We start from the raw sequence: 17,900 nt of genomic DNA on the forward strand, positions 1-17,900 counted from the left end.
ATGTGGAATTTCTATCTCGTTATAAAAAGAAAAGGAGTACTTGTGGCACCTTAGAGACTAACCAATTTATTTGAGCATGAGCTTTCGTGAGCTACAGCTCACTTCGATGAAGTGAGCTGTAGCTCACGAAAGCTCATACTCAAATAAATTGGTTAGTCTCTAAGGTGCCACAAGTACTCCTTTTCTTTTTGCGAATACAGACTAACACGGCTGTTACTCTGAAACCTATCTCATTATACTGGCAAGTACAGAGTTTGCTCCCTGCAGAATGGGCGAGGGAAAATTTCTCTCTGATACCAGTGGATTTTCCTTTGGCACCCTTTCCCCACGGCACAGTAGGAGTGAGTAGGAAACAAAGTGTGGGTTACTGCTGTTGGAACAGTGTTACCTCATAGTTTGATACACAGAATGAGAGTATCCAATAAAAATCTGTACTGATCCCTTGTGTGCTATCATAAAGTCATATGTTCTGTATGCTCGACAGATGTTTAAATCAGAACTCTGGCATTTCAACAAGCCTGTGTGCACTTGGTTGTTTCATCCCTTCTATCTTGGGCAGAATACCAGCCTATATGAGTCCTATCTGCTTTAAGCATAAGATCAAGGAGAGCATTAAAGTAGTGGTGTGTGTGTGTCTTCCTAGAAATGTACTTTGAAAAGGCTGGAGATAATGGAAAACCAAAGTCACACACTCAAGAGTTGCCTTAGCTTCTTTTATTTATACCCCTCCGCTTCTAAACTACAATGCTCTGATATTCACTATAGTTGAATGAAATTGCTATTACTTCTGTGGGATATTTGTGTTTAAATTGGTAAAGTAGAGGGGACCCTAGATAAAGGAACCATAGTTTTAGAGGAGATGAATTAATATAATATAGCTTTAGTAAGATTTTGCTTGTTATAAATAACAGAAGACAATAATATTTATATCCTTCATAAAGCATATTTACGTACAATATGTAGTCGTATAATTAGTTGTGGACATGGTTTTCATTCCATTATACATAGCTCACTTGTTCTTCTGTTTTATCAACTTCATTCTCTGTGAGCAGCAATGTGTCTAGTAGAATGGCTGACGATGACTGGATTGGTGAGCTATGAAGCCTCACTGGGCTCTGGTACATAACGGGACTAATTCCGTTTCGCATCCCGTGCATCATAAAGAGTTTGGAGTTTTCTGCCATTGAGTTTCTGAAGGAGATCCTGCTGGAGCATTTCCGAAAGGCCTTCATTGGCTTTCCGGTCCGATAATTGCAGGTGATGTACCTGCCGAAAGCCTCCCTGAAAGTCTTGTTGAAGAGCGTGTAGACCAGAGGGTTCACCCCTGAGGATACATATCCTATCCAAACAAATATTTCCATGAGCCTTTGAATAACTTCCTGGCTACACGAGTCACACAAAACAGAAGTTATATTTGTTATAAAGAATGGGCACCACATCAACAAGAAAAGAAAAAATACAATCCCCAGGACTTTTGAGGCCCTTTGTTCATTGCTGATGGTCTGCACAGACTTCTTTCCAGCAGTGGACATTCTGCGTATGAACATCTCTTCATTTGTGCTGGGCAAAACCTTATCCTTTCTGGAGCCATCTAACATGGCCACCTTTTCAGGCGATGAGCCGGGTGTTCCATCCCGTTGGAATACTGTAGACACGGTAGACCAAGTTAGGCGCTGAGGTGGCTTGTTGATCAAGTAGGCCTTCTTACGTAGCACTTGTATGGTCAGAAAGTAAGTGACTATCATAATTGCAAGCGGAACAAAGAATGCAGCTAGTGACCCATATAGGATGAAGTCACGAAAACGATCGGGTGTCAGGACGCATGTGATGTTTGTGGACGTGCCGTCTCCATCCTCTATACCTCTGATCGGGATTGGAATGGCAATGCCTACAGAAGAAAAACAGAAATAGTTCAGCTTGGTATCCTCTTCAATCTCTCACTTGGTTTTGCATTTTCAGAGTGTCCTAAGGGAGCATGATATGAGAGAGCTACACTGAGCAAGTGAGCACAGCAGTATCTGTAGTTAAGAATATTAGCTGGAGATTTGGGTAAATACAACTTTAATAAATTCAGCAAGCTTGGTATTAAAAGCTTGCCTTGTTTAACTGAGGGTGACCCCAACACTTAAACAATTCAGGAATCAGGGTAGACCTTAATATTAATTTAAACTCTGGAGCAGTTGCAATACTGAAGTAACATTTTTTCCTACTATCTCCTACCCTTCCTGAATGTAACTTTTGGGGTTTCTGAAGACCTAATCCACAAAATAGGCACAATTTGACTCTATTTAATCTTGAAGCACATCAAGTGATGAGACTCAGTCAGCCAGCAGCCTTTCACCTGAGCTGACTCTCTTGAATATACAAGTGGTTAAAGTGATGCAATGTGTGCTCAGTATAGGTTTGTTGTTTAAAGTCTCTTGGCTATTTAGAGTCTTTAAATGAAGCTTTGCTGTTTTAACAGTTTTTTAAAAAAATACCTCAGAGGGCTTGTCTTAAATTAATTTTCTCTAACGGAAATTACAGTCAGTATTTCTATTGGTAAAGATCTATCTGACGGTAAAAACAGGTTCCTGTCTGATGAAGGTTGTTCGTGCTACTCTCTACAACACCTTTCAGTAAGATCTAGGGATTTACTGTACTTCTGCATTCCCCAGCATTCTTAGTGGTGTCGGTTGAAAGCTGTGAAATGACCTAGCCTTCAATCACTTGATCCCTTCCTTAATAACAGACACACCTTTGGAAACAGCAAAGATTTAAAACAAAGACTGACTCAAATTAACCTTTGAGTCAAGAAGCCAGGGCTCAGCCGTTGAGTACTTTTTATGATAGATAAGAAGAAAGGAAGAAGTACAGTGCTGATTAATAGAAGTAAATCAGATATTAAAAGGTCAGCTTCTAAGTGTCTTGCCTCCACTGGAATTTCCTTTCTCCTTTTAAAGTAGAGATAAATCTTTTCTCCAGTCATCAAAGTAGTCCTCTAAATGTATTCATATTGGGAGTTCTGTTGTTAGGGATACATACATGCATCCGATGAAGTGAGCTGTAGCTCACGAAAGCTTATGCTCAAATAAATTTGTTAGTCTCTAAGGTGCCACAAGTCCTCCTTTTCTTTATATGTAGGTCAAGAGCATAGTTATAAATTCTTTTCACCTATGCTGTATCAGTAGCCTAAGTTACCCAGAGAAAACAGTTTATGCTCCTGGCAGGGTGTGGCTCATTCTGTGTGGCATTATTTGCTTTTCTAGCACCACTTCTGTATCTTACTGTCATTGCAAACGAGTTATCTGAACTAAATGCTTTAGCTTCTCTGATCTCTGAAACCGATGTCTGAAGTTCCGTTTGTGCACAAATGTATTAAAGATGAGCCATATGCCATATACAAAGAGTTCAGAAAACACTTAAAAGTGTATGTAAACCAGGGGTTCTCAACCCTTTTCTTTCTGAGGCCCCTCTGACATGCTATAAAAACTCCACGGCCCCCCTATGCCACAACATCTGGTTTGCTGCGTATAAAAGCCAGGGCTGGGATTAAGGAGTAGCAAGCAGGGCAATTGCTCGGGCCCTCAAACCACAGAGGGCACCGAGAAGCTAAGTTTCTCAGGCTTCTGCTTCAGCCCTGGCTAGCAGAGCTCAGGGTTCCAGGCTTCAGCCTCATGCTGTGGGGCTTCAGCTTTCTGCCATGGGCCCCAGCGAGTCTAACGCTGGTCCTGTTTGGCGGCCCTCTGAAACCTGCTTGCGGCCCCCCAGGGGCCCCAGACCCCTGGTTGAGAACCACTGATATAAACCATTACATTTTGCATTTCACTTATAAATAGATTTTTTTTAAACACTTAAGCTTTGACTTTTTGTATCTTGACAGCACACCTTAATTTCTGAAATGAATGTTACTGGGAGCTCACTTACTTGAATCCATGATTGAAAGATGAAATTTTTACATAGTTATCCCTCTTTCTGCACAGCTTTAAAACAAAATTCTCAACCCTATTATCCAGTTTTTTCTCCTTGGGTAGTTTTAAATGAGGCAGGAATTTCAGCAGCAACAGTTTCAGGGCTTAAAATCAAATCTGTTACTGACAGGCATCAGATTGCCGGCACTGGAACCTAAAGTCTTGCATCCCTAAAAAAGATGCAACATAAGCAGCTGCAATGCAGTCCACCCCATGCTGCCCCTTCGTGTGTTGCATCCTTCTGTGGGTGGAAAAAAAAAATCTTTGAACTTCGTTCCTATTCAGTCCTTGACCTCTCCAATAAATCGGCCAGCTAGTACCTGTTAAATGGATTTTGTGACGTAGCCACCTGCTCACTAAGAAATGGACCGAGATCAGCTCCGTTGATATAGGCTGCCGTCAGCTAGTACTTTGCCATTTGCAGTCTTGCCCCAGTTTTGAACTAATGATTTAGTAGTGAAAGGGTTTCTCTCCCCTTTCCAGTATCAAAAACCCCACTTACCTATTGAAATAAGCCACACCACAGTTATTTTGATGAGAGCTGTAGCCCGAGAGTTGTATTGACTGGCCTGGATTGGCTTTTTTATGGCAATATAACGGTCCAGTGAGATGGCGCAGAGATGCATAATGGATGCTGTGGAAAAGAGGACATCAAGAAATAGCCAGACAGGGCACAAGTCAGGTGGAAGCGGCCATGCGTTATCTGAAAGAAAACAGGAAAGCTATTAGGTTTATTTCTAATGTCCTTTGAGTGTTCAGTATGTATTTTCTCCTTCATGCATGTCATAGAAGCCTCTTAATAAACTCTTTGGAATCATACCTTACTCCATACCTGCCCTCAGACCTTTCTCTCCTCTCCTTTCTTCCTTCCCTTGTTTGTTTTTCTCTTTAGCTAATCCCTCATATGATTCCCCCCCACCCCAGCCCCAAATTCCCCTGCCAAAAATGGTAGAACTAATGCTTGCTGCCATCACAGTGATGTCTTGTATATTATTTCCCTTTCTCTTTGTCTGTCTGTCTTGTAAACTCTTCATGGGAGGGACTGTCTACAACTTTGTACAGTGTCTAGCCCAATAGGGTGCCCTGATCTTGGTTGGTCCCCAGACACTACTGTAATAAGCAAGATTAATAACAAACCATGTTGATTGTATTTCACAGTTACTATCTCCATAAAGTCCACTGGATTAGAGGTATATTTAACAATGGAGAAAATAAGTGGTGACTTGTCTGTCATAGCGATGGAGAGACATGGCTTAAGTTCCAGGGTTAGGGATGTCTTGAACAGTCTTTCTAGTGCATACAGTTTTATAATGAAAGGGTTTGCCGTGTCACTGCATCACATGTGTGGCGGCTCAACAGGACTCTGCCATCAGTGAGTGGATACCTATTTTTATTCAAAAGAAATTGACTAATTCCCCTTCACGTCATTTTCAAGAGCAATAGCTCAGGCTTCTACACAGTCTTAAAAGTTGTATTTTTGACTAGGGCTAATCTGCTTTAATGTTATCTGTGTAGCAAGTAAAATAGTCCATCAGCTGCTTTCTGTTCAGGATTGGGACGTTCACTTTGTATTTTCACCTTCCAAAGGGTTGGTATTTGAGAGCTGTGTCTTCCCCAGTGAAGATCTCATAAATATTTTCTACGCTGAACATCAGCGAATGGACATTAATGAAGCTATTCAGTTTTTTTTGTAAACTAATTGATCTCATTTACAAGTGGTTTGTGTCACAAGCCACTGCTGCTGGGTGGCTGTTGAGTTTAAAAGGTGCTTTAGTGTTTTGTATGTATATGAACATACTGATCTGTAGGTGCAGTTAAGGTACTGCCAGAAAATTATCAGCTCTTTGTAGAATGATGGGTTAAACATATTTAGTTTTGAACTCCCTGCTGTGAATAAACAAGGACTGACTGTCCTGAGAATGTTAAATGAACTCATGTAGTAACTGAGTCCGTTATTTTATCAACGGTGTAATGTTGCAGCAGTTTAAGATTTGAAGCTTGATTTCGCGCTGAGACTATTGTGAAATGATATGGTGGTGCAGTGGCTTTGAGTTTCAAGCAAAGGGGAATGGGGAAAATTGCGTTGAAACAGGCTAAATTACGCTGGTCTGCCCTGATGTATATGTTGAGACTTAGCCATCTGGACAAGGAAAGAAATGGATGGAGACTGAGAATATTACTGCACCTCTCCTAAAGTAGTGAGCTCCAGGTGAGATTGCAATAGGAGGTCAGGCATAATGGAAAAAGATTAACTACTTTTGAATAAACTAACCACAAGTCTTGATATTCAGTTGCATGATTCCTGAGTATCAGGCAGAGCGGAAACTTAGTTACAGAAAATAATTTAAAGTTGATTAATGAGGTAGGGTGCAGATATATGGAAAAATACATTATTAGAGCATTCAACACACATTCACTTTTACCTTTCTGTGCACAATTTCATTAGGCTGTAAGATATATCTTTTTTTTTTTTTTAACCTAAAAGGCCTGTCGTGCAGTCATTCAACCAACTATGTAAGTCAGCATGCCAGAAAAAATAAGTAGTTAAAACAACCAATTAATTTGGTAAGTTTTTGGAATGCTGAGCTTCTCTCTAAAAAGGCAAGAACTCTACTATGGCTGAAATAAGTGAAGTTAGCACAGTTCTGACAATGAGGTGTGAACTGCAAACGTGTACATTTTGCATACTAAAGGATGTTCAGTTGGCATTAATAGCTGAATTTCAAATGAATGATTCAGTGTTTCCTATCAAAAGTCCTTATACAGTACTCCTTAGATGGTATCTCATAAATGGTAGCCTTGCAGAGAGGGGACATGTGCATTGCAGTAAAATGGATTTTCTTCATTTTCAGTTAACCCGTTCCTTACAAAAGGCATCCTTTAATGCTTGGCAATGGAGCTGTCCTTTCCTTGTTCTGAACTCAAGTTTTTTTTGTATGCAATGAAGCCTTGAAAATTTTTATAAGATCTGCAAAGCTTTTAGTAATTGCTGACCACAATGTAAATGTAGAAACCTTTTTCTGTTTATATTTTTCTTTGATAGAGGGAGGAGAGGAGTAGCAGCCTCTCATATTATGAACTTGTGTAAGATATGGTTTTTCCACCAAAAATTACTCCAGAGTTTTTGAATACAGTAGTTGATGAGAAACGAGGGATATAGTCATCCTAAATCTTTGTTTGTTTGAAACAAAATTACAATTTTAACACTGTCATTTTGTAGTTCTGTATTAAGAATTGCTCAATATGATCATGGTTCTCAACCTTTCCAGATTACTGAACCTCTTTCATGAGTCTGATTTGTCTTGAATACCCCAAGTTTCACCTCTCTCAAAAACTGTTTACTTAAAAAATCAGACATAGAAATACAAAAGTGTCACAGCACATTATTACTGAAATATTGCTTACTTTCTCATTTTGTCCGTATGAAATTTTAGTTTGTACTGTCTTCACTAGTGTTTTTTATGTAGCCTGTTGTAAAACTGGGCAATTATCTAGATGAGTTGGTGTACCCCTTGGAAGACCTCTACGTACCCACCAGGGGTAAGTGTTGCCCTGATTGAGAACTACTTTGCTAGATTAATAACGTGACATCTCTTGCTGTATTCCTTAATCTTGTTGACTTATTTGCAAATACGTGTGATAAAAGATGAATGCTCTGAAATGACAAAAAGAATGAGGAGTACTTGTGGCATCTAAGAGACTAACAAATTTATTTGAGCATAAGCTTTCGTGGGCTAAAATCCACTTCATCGGAGTGTTTGAGGACCATTTTTGGCTATCCTCTTTGCTTTGCTGGTCTTGTTACCCTGGGTACTAATGTTTGCTTCCCAATCTGGCACTGCCAACAGGGCCCTTTCAGTTACCTGATCCTGCCACCACTTAAATCAGTAGGCATGGGTTCTGTCCTCTGTATCCTGTAATATTAGGTACATACAAACAATCCTAGTATATAAAACAAAAAATTCTCTACATGATTCTCTACCATTTTGTGGCAAATTGCCCTTTATAGAATCCTGACCAAGACTGGCAGACATGTAAGAAGGTGTTGAAGAAAAATATTTGTTAAAAATAAATCTCTGCCTTCCAAAAATATATTTAATGGTTGCATTTTCATGATCTCCACCTCTTCAGGTACATAGTAGAGTTTTCTGTCTGTGAATTGTCATTTCAGATATTTCTGAAACTTGGGGATTGGGAGAGGAAACATAATAGAGCCTTCCTCAAATACTTGTAGAACAGTTTTCGATCCTTGAGCATTATAGTAACCTGTTGGATAAATGTATTATCCCGGTGTGTAAATTATTCATAAACTCTGGTTTGAAAGTAAAACTCACATACATGAAATAATGGAGCAGGGAGGTAAAGTTTTTAACAGGTCTGGTTTAGTTTGGGATTTTAGAAATAGTGATTTCTCCCATCACAAATGTCTGTTTTGTCTGGGGCAAATAATTAGCTGTGTGTTTAAAGCTTATTCTGTAATGCTGCCTCTTGGTAATCGGAATGTAGATTTTTTTTGAAAAGTATGTAAATTTTTAAATGTCCCAATTACTTGTGTTTTTCTTAATAAAATATTCCTGATTTTGGAGCTCCAATGTTCGTTTTTGTTTTTGTTTTGGTTTGTCTTGAGTAAACGATGGGTTTTTACAGACAATTTCTGGCTTTGATTTACTGAAATGAGAAGGAAAGCTTTATAGGGAATATGGGTTTTCAAGGTAATCCTTAAAACTAGATACAGTATAGAGGAGCTGCTCCTGATTTAAGCCCTTGAAAGATTCTTTGAATGCTTATGATTAGACGGCACTAATTATGTATTCATGTAAGTGAGATAAAGGAAGTCCTTCACATAAGTGTTGGAAATTATTATTTTCAACTTTGTTGTAATGTGCTCTATAGTCTATTGAAATTTGTTGCCTGTAAGGGATTTCATTATGAGTCATTTTGTTGATGTAAGGTTTTTTTATTGAGGTGGAAGTTTGACTTTTTTTTTTCTTCCATATCGATGTAAGCTCAGGCTTTATTTTAGAAGTTACTGCGTGTGTAGCCTCTCAAGTATGGTTTATCCTGATGAAAATACTTGATGGCGGGGCCTTCATTGACTTTGATTTCCTAGCTGCTTTTCTTGCTTTTTTATTCAGCTTGAATGATTACATTAAATTTTCTTGATCCATATAACTAAAATTGTAGTCGGGGAGAAGTTATTTACCAAAGTACCTTTATTTAATAGTTAACTAAAGATGCTTTTTATTAAAATTGTCCTGAAACTGTTTTAGTTTCCTTCCGTCTTGCAGATTTTGAAAATAGTCAGCCATCCATGAAGTTGGTCTGATCTCTTTTGGTGATATTTCTGGAGTCTTTTCACAATTGTTTACTTTCTATCTTCACTATATTCCCATAAATGAAGGAAAGATGAATGATTTGCAATGTAACCTAACTATAACTGGCATGAGAGTGCTTGAGATTCCCAGTTTTCTTGGGTGATGGACATTATAATAGTTTACTGTTCAGAAAATCGACATGTTCTTTTATTTTATTTAAAGGATATTTTGCGCCCTTGAAATACATCAACACTAGGAATACTGATTTCTTTTTTTTTTTTTTTTAAGTTAAAGGAAAATCACGATATACTCTCAACCAGCTTTCTCCCTAAAATCTCAGGTACTGAGCTTCCAGCCTCAAACCTCATAGAAAAGAGAAGGATCTTTACACAACAAATCCTGCATCTTGCCAGGGGTTAGATTAGATGACACTTGTAGTCTCTTGCAACCTTATGATTCTCCTATCCCCTCTTCCACAAGTACTTGTTGATCGTATTTGCAGATCAGTAACAAAACCTTTTGTTAAAACAATGAGAAGTCCTTGTGGCACCTTAGAGACTAACACATTTATTAGGGCATAAGCTTTCGTCGGCTATAGCCAGTGGTTCCAAATATTATTAATGGAGACAACAGAGCATACTTCCATTTACTAACATGCTAACCTGTTAATGAAAGCAGTGCAAACAGTTTAGCAGTTCAATAAAAACAATGAACAGTTCACACATTCTGACATTTTAAAGTTTTTTTTAAATTAAAGCCACCATGTGCATTCCATCAGCATTGAAATATGGCTCAATCACTCACTCTGAAGTTTATACTATTTCATTTAAGAACACCACTATATTAGTGAAGTTGTTACAGGTCAAATGTGTAAAAAAGAGCCTCTATTACTGGAACAATTAAGTTTATTAGTGTTAACTTTTGTAAGTATTCGCTGGGTGGAGTCCGTCTCTGTCGTGGATTTTACGTTTAAACATATTGTTGCATGTTACCAGCAAAGATTAAAGTGATTGCTGCTGCTGCATTTTAAATAGTTCACACCTTTCCCCACATATCTGCCATGTAATGAGATACAAGTCAAAAATCAGAGACAAAATATTTGTATTCTGTATCAATAGCTGGCACATGCTTATTTCACTATTATGAAAATGTTCTTGTCTGAAAACATGGGAAGGGTAGATTTTAATTGGCTGCCTCTGTCAGTGATTATTCTCTGTTGTTCAAATAGTTATCTGGTTAATAAACCTTAGATATTGTGGTCTTGTTGTGTGCTTAACCATCTTGTTCCAGTCCAACAACCCCTAACGTTTTGCTCCTGGTCTGAACTTTCTATAAACACCTCAGCATCTTCCACCAGCTGCTGAGGAGGCAAAATGTTTTTCTATTTTGCTGCCAAGGAGACATCTTATAGAAGTAATTTCAGTGTTTAGCATTGGTCAGTTATGTGAAGTGCCTGCCATGGCCTTACTACACCCATTTAATTATTTTTAATTTTACTTTTTTCTTTAAAACATCCTGCAACATGAAAGATGCTTTTGTTGAATTCTAAATTAAGATTCCTAGCATGTTTTAACCTTGGTTACAACAGCTTTAGCTCCGGATTAATTGAGAGATTAAGTAGCAATAAAAGAAAAAGTAGGAAAATTAGGCAAAATCGGTTATTGGGAGACTAGTGAAATTCAGAAAGATAAAGTTTAGCTTCACATTGTATTGGCTGCTATTCGGATTTGGCTTATTTATGATGATTTATTAATAATTTTCTGATTCTTTAAGGTGTCTTCTTTCAGCCTATATTTCTTACACTGTCTTCTGCTCTGTAAATGAGGTATTGGGAAAGGGGATTAGTCTTATTTGAGCTTTTTTTAAAGAAAAACTATGAAAATTTTATATTAAGATCTCAAAATTTGTGTACATTTTGAAACAGATTTTTTTCTTTCCAATTGGAAAACTGTATACTAGTTATGCATAGTCATTTTCTAGAAACTGTTGCTTGAAAAGAACATGCCCCTTATCTTTACTGTGTTGATTGTTCTGTAGTCAGTTTGACATCTTTATATATTGAGTAACACTTTATATAGAGAAACTAACTGTGAGGCATTTTTATGACTTAAGAGAAACTGTCACCAAATTGACAGCAGTCGTTTGTGGAGAGGTAGGTCTGCTGATTACCGCTATGCATTTAATACTTTAAATTTGTGTCTGCTGTCCCAAGATCAACCCTTAGAGATTTAATATAAAAACACAGAACTTCTGCTGTCTGTCATTAGTTATGGGTCAGTGGTACACTTTATCTCAAAGGTTTGGTTACCAGCATGGGGGTATTGCATGGGGTTCACTTGAAAAAATAGACACAACATCACTGTAGCTGTTATACATCTGAATATTTGCCAAATAGATAAAAAAAAAAAATTACAACTAAAAAAAAATTTTAAGCAAGTTTAAACAATAACAACAACAACAAAAGAAAAACCATTCAGAAAATTTCCCATAAAATTGTTACCAAATTACGTATAAATACAACATTTTAAATAATAGGTCCCTGAAAATATGAATGTTTTTGTTAGTCATTATGGAATAAACAAGAAAATGTCAAACTCCAGCGTATAATCTCATCAAAATCTGTTTTATTCCTCATGAGTCAGGGTAAATGGAAACCTGGATCTCTTGCATCAGGTGCACAGATGGCCTGATATTGGACTAGCTGGACAGATGGACCATCTCTCTTTGGAGTGCATTATGAATTTTGCCATTTCCCTAGGGCAGTTGAAAAATCAGTTTTTCTGCAAGTGACACCTTAGAATTGTTGCCGTCAGTGATCCCAGAGATTATCTGAAACGCGTACCTGGGTTATATAAATGATACCGAAAATTGTTCTCACTGAGTGGTACCAACTCCTTGAGATGTGGTGAAAAGCTATTCAGTCCAATGCAACTATCCCAAACTGCTTAGCACTTCCGAAAGAGAAAATTTCTATTATGAGTATAATATCTAACGAGAGTGGATGTTCAACATTGCACTGCTAATAATCATTCACCCTATACCTTTTGTCCATTGTGTGGTACCTGTAGTTGCTCCTCAGAGGTGTAGTTAGCTTCTCCGATAAAGGGGTGGGAGACAAGGGAAAGGATATTCGTAGTAGATTTGTTTAAGCTTGCGTCTTGAGAAAATGTATCTTATAATTAGAGGTAGGGGGAATTGAGAAGTGTTTAGCCAGATATGCTCACAGAAAATAACATTATCACAATTAAGCGGGGTATGTAAACAAGCAGTTGTCCTATTTAAAGTATATTTAGCATATTTGCTCCACTTATGGAAGCTTGATGGCAGGAACAAATTGAAATACTTACCAAACAGTATGATGATAAGGGCAATCGGCATCACAAACAATCCAACCAGCAAGTCTGCCACCGCCAGGGACATAAGGAAGTAATTTGTGGCATATTGCAACTTTTTCTCCAGGGACACAGCCAGTATAACAAGTATATTCCCCCCAATGGTGGGGATTATAACCATTAGGGTCAGCAGAGCTGCCCACCGTGGTCTATTCCCCTGTTCATCATTCAAGTAGTTCTGTTTGAATTCCCCTGTTACTGAGAGCTGTGTCAAAGATCCATTGCCAGATCCATACCCGTTTAAGGGATAGGACGTCTTTGTACCCAGCAGGATGTATTCAGGAATTGAGTTTTGCTCAGACATGTTGTAAGATATAGCAGCTGGCTGTTCCTCTCTGGTCCGGTACGATCCTGAAGAAAGGTCAGCATGGTCAGTAAGGTAAACTGGTCATCTGATGCTGTGATATGCTGCACCCATGCCAGAGCATTAGATCTAAACTTGTATTCCGTTCCTTACTGCATGCACGTTCCTCTTAAAAATGAAAGTATTGACTCTGGCTGGCAGGGTCCAGTGGTCTGATTACTCTTCTAGAGAAGCTTAGGTTTCAGAAGGGTTTATGAGAGAATTCAATGGCTGCGAGAAGGCGACAGTTTTTTGCTTCTTGTGTCTTCCTACAGCAGGAAATATGGTGTGTGAACTTGCATGCCGACAGCTTCCCCCTACATACAAAATATATAGATTGCATCATTTTTTATTTACAAAGTGCAAAAACCTGATGCTTATGCTGTGTATGTACAACTCCTCCTCTGAGTGTCTAGTCTATATTAGCATGCATGTTGGCAGAGTACAGTACCTATATTTCCCCTGTTAAGAATCCTGTTTCCCCAAAGAGCTATCATCCCCCAGAGCATGGTTGCGAATGATATAGAAGATTTCTTTAATGGCTACAGTCCCTCATTTATCAGATGTAGGTCAGAGAGCAGCTAACAGTAAAACACTGGTGACTACATCTCAAGAGAGTCGTAGACAATTTATGGAACTCGAACATTTTAAAGTTACTCATTATTTAAATGGGAGGGACACGTAAAATCCGCACTGTTTGGAGCTCCTTTCTTTAAGGCTTGAGCAAGACTTTAATTAAACACAGCCTCCCCGAGCTCTAAACTCTGCTGAAGTCTTATCGCTTGCTTTTCCCTCTTACAAGCAGACACTTTAACTAGCCATATGTTTAAATATTTTCTAGATTTGGTTCATTGCAGGTTTTCTGTGAAGAAAGCCTTACCTTAGATTTCTCTTGGATTTTGTTTCCCTGAGGGTTCGAGAGGGATAAATTTCTTCTGCAGTTTGATCTTCTTTTTCATCACATGCTGGATTTCAGCACATAATTTTTTAACATCACTTTCTAGAAGACAAGTTTTTCATTCCTCTTGGAATCTTCTTAAAACAAAAACCTTTGTCCATACCTTCCCATTTGTTTTTAAACGTCAAGATTGAATTTCTTCTGTTTTTAAAGTCAAGTTCTTTGTGTGTATTTTCTCCAACTGGTATTGAATGGAGGGGAAAAATAATTCTTGCCACATTGTTTTTTGTTTTTAAAAGCAAAGTTCTTGGTTTTCCGCTTCTCCTGGTCTTTTGGGGATCTTACTTACATGCTTAATACATGTCTCTTGAGTGTTTCACAGTTCTTCTCCTGCCTCTCATTCTGTGTGCAGTTTTCTCTGCGTTTGTTAGCAAAACTTGCCATCTGCTGCTATCGTTTGTTGATTGACTCATTCCAGTGCATCCAGCTCCAGTGATTGAAAACAAGGAAATAAATGAGTGGGTTTTTTTTACAGCTGGAAAAGAGCCAAGGAAGGTTATTTCCTTTTTATTTATTTAGTGCTCCAGACCTATAGTGTACATTCCTTGTCCCTGTGTCTGGATGTGCAGATGCAGTGTATGACCACGCTTCACACTACAGTATACAACTGTATTCAAAGTAGTTCTCGGCGCTCTCTCTCTCTCTCTCAACATGAGCACAGTTAACCCTGGAAAGTTGAGAGTTAGTGTAAACTCTTCTGTTAGTTTGTTAGGCTTTGAAGTGTTTTGTTTTAGAAAAGTGTGTTCTAACATATCCTTTTAAATGCATGCACTGTCACTTTAAGCCTTCCTAGATACAGCTGCTTTTTATTACTTAAGAGTATTTTCTATTCTTACCTTCCAACACAGTTGAAAGTTGTTAACTTGATCATACATCCCATCTATAAAACAGAAATTGAATTTACTTCTGAGGAGAGCCACATGGCAAGTGTGTAATAATCAGACATAGGTGAGGTCATAGATTTCTACAGTTTAAGGCTGAAGGGACCATTAGATCAGTTAGATCAACTTGTATATCACAGACCATTAAATTTAGTGAATTGCTTATACTCGTCGTGCTCTGTCAGGACCAGGTCCCCAGTGAATCATGATTCATTCTGTATTAATTTTTAAAAATTGCATCCACTTCCTGGAATCCACATAGGTGAAGAGAAAAATCTGCTGTAAATAAATTATGGAAATAATTTAATATATGACATTTTTTGAACCTGAACAGCAACCTCTTAAGATTAACAGTGCACATTACAGATAAAGTAGTTTAGGATTTCTTTATGTCAAAGAAAAGGTTTTTCTCCCCCCCACCCCCCATTTAATACTTGCTGGTTAATAGGAAAAAAATAAAATATGCATACTTGTATTTTAACCATTTCATGGTCCTATTGCTCAGGTCATAGAATCTGTTTGTAGTATATTCTTTCCACCATGTTAATTCTGTACATTCGTATTGTATTACAGTGATGGTTATATAGTACTAATATGCTCATATTTTGTACTAATTTCACATGGATGAATGGAAAATTAAATTACATTAATAACATGATAGCTTGTTCCTCCCACTTGGAACCAGATTAGGCCTGGGCAAGTAATATGTGAATGGTTAAAGAGATGATCGTACCAGCACTTGCATCTATTTATACTGCTTTAAAAAAACACTCTGTTCCCACTTTGCTCTGTAAGCTTTAAATTTAACATAGAATTGTTTCCTATTGTGGGCTGTCAATATCTTTTTCAACTACGGTGAACAATTTATTTTAAGGATCCTCTATTTCCCCGCCGAGCAGATGGGATGGAGAGTCACAAATGACATCCAGTATTCCAATGCCTTAATACAGTTGCCTACGTTATGAAAAATAAATGCTACAGAATTACTTCCATTTTTTCTGACATGTCTACATGGCACACACATATCTTATATCTGCATAATAGAAGGTGGAATAGAATTTCCAGAAAAATGTATGCCCCTTATTTTATATAAGGGAACTAGGACGGAAGATCTCCTGTTATCTCAATCCCTAGGGGTCTCATAGGGTCCGAGACATTTTATCTTCTGAAAAAAAATTATTTTAGGAAATGAAAAGTCCAGGTGCGGTAACTGCCACCTGCATCTAACCATCATGTTCCCTCTTGAAGTATCAGAAAAATAAACAATATCATGCACATGAAAATAAAACTGAAATTAATGCAAAGAGAAGAAAATATCACTCTAGTGACCATTTTTATCCAGTTTTCTCAAGGCTTCAACTAGGTCTTTGATTTTATGCCTGCATGTAACTGCAGATATGATTTTTATAATGAAAATAATCATGAGGGCAGTTTTTAGTCCACAGATCTCTACCTGGTTTGCAGGCCTCATCAAGTGGCTGTATAAGTGATGTTTGGGGCTGTATAAGTAGGAGCATTGCCAGCAGATTGGGGGAAGTGATCATTTCCCTCTATTCGTAATTGGTGAGGCCTCATCTGGAGTACTGTGTCCAGTTTGGGGACCCACACTACAAGAAGGTTGTGTGCCCTTGTTGCCAAGAAGGCTAACGGCATTTTGGGCTGTATAAATTGGAGCATTGCCAGCAGATTGAGGGAAGTGATTGTTCCCCTCTATATGACATTGGTGAGACCACACCTGGCGTAGTGTCCAGTTTTGGTCCCCCCACTATAGAAGGGATGTGGAAAAATTGGAGAGTCCAGCGGAGGGCAACAAAATGATTAGGGGGCTGTAGCAGATGATTTATGGGGAGAGGCTGAGGGAACTGGGATTATTTAGTCTGCAGAAGAGAAGAATGAGGGGGGATTTGATAGCTGCTTTCAACTACCAGAAAGGGGGTTCCAAAGAGGATGGATCTAAACTGTTCTCAGTGGTACCAGAAGACAGAACAAGGAGTAATGGTTTCAAGTTGCAGTGGGGGAGATTTAGGTTGGATATTAGGAAAAACGTTTTCACTAGGAGGGTGGTGAAGCACTAGAATGGGTTACCTAGGGAGGTTGTGGAATCTCCTTCCTTAGAGGTTTTTAAGGTCAGGCTTAACAAAGCCCTGGCTGGGATGATTTAGTTGGGGGTTGGTCCTGCTTTGAGCAGGGGGTGGGACTAGATGACCTGCTGAGGTCCCTTCCAACCCTGGTATTGTATGATTCTAAGTGGAGATTAAGTGCTATGAAATGCACCTGCATTTATTTGTAGGCACAAAATGGATGCTGTTTCTGAAAATCCAGTCCTATTTGTTAGTAGTTCTGATTTGTTGAGCTACTTGAGGGTTAAGAGGTAGCTAGAGAAAGTGGGAGAGAGTGAGGGAAATGAAGGAAGAGAGGATGAAAAGTAGAAGACACTTCCATGTGCTAAAGCCAAATTGTGCTGTCCTAGCACTAGCAAACTTCATAGCCATAAATCACCACCTTGAGAGGGGCCGGATGAGCGATCAAAACGAATGAGTCTTGTCTACCCTACAGCTTCAATTCCACCATTGCTCACTTCAGTGGAGCTCTTCTGGGGTGACTCAAGGCTGTGAAATGTGCTAGCATAGACAAAGCCATGCCGTAGGCAAGGAACACACCACGTAGGATGTAGATTGGTGTCCTTTTGTAGACCGGAAAAATAACTTCTTGGTGGCCCAGTCGCAAGGTCTTTTCTCTCCCTGCTGACTTTTCTGATGTACACATCTGGATTGAGGTCACCCACACCTTTTATACTGACCACCAGACAGTAGGTGTTAAAGCATTTTGCTTGCCACTGACCTCGGCTTAATTCAAACCAGTGACATCACTTGTATATACTCCTTTGTGACTCTTATTCAGCAATACAAGGTACCCCGCCCCCCATCTATTCCAAGACCTCATTACATCAGCATGTTATCTCCATCTTCCAAGCCCTTGCTCAGCTTTTACTTTATTTTTTTAAAATTTTGAAAAACGTCTTTGGTGTAATCCTAGCCCTGTTGAAGCCACACCCAAGCTC

At 38.6% G+C, this 17,900-nt stretch overlaps 2 protein-coding genes across 2 annotated transcripts in view; one reads left to right on the plus strand and one right to left on the minus strand.

Moving 5' to 3' along the window:
- The window catches only part of PSMD1 (proteasome 26S subunit, non-ATPase 1), a 126,464-nt gene that overhangs the window by 51,617 nt on the left and 56,947 nt on the right, over positions 1-17,900 (plus strand). The window lies entirely within an intron of this gene.
- HTR2B (5-hydroxytryptamine receptor 2B) lies at positions 967-12,970 on the minus strand. Its single transcript, XM_073359106.1, has 3 exons — positions 12,613-12,970; positions 4,453-4,653; positions 967-1,888 (listed from the first exon to the last, which is right to left on the minus strand). The coding sequence occupies exons 1-3, from the start codon at positions 12,959-12,961 to the stop codon at positions 999-1,001; spliced, it is 1,440 nt and encodes a 479-aa protein (XP_073215207.1). The 5' UTR covers positions 12,962-12,970; the 3' UTR covers positions 967-998.

The sequence above is a fragment of the Lepidochelys kempii genome, chromosome 9 (assembly GCF_965140285.1).
Source record: "Lepidochelys kempii isolate rLepKem1 chromosome 9, rLepKem1.hap1, whole genome shotgun sequence".
Classification (NCBI taxonomy): domain Eukaryota; kingdom Metazoa; phylum Chordata; order Testudines; family Cheloniidae; genus Lepidochelys; species Lepidochelys kempii.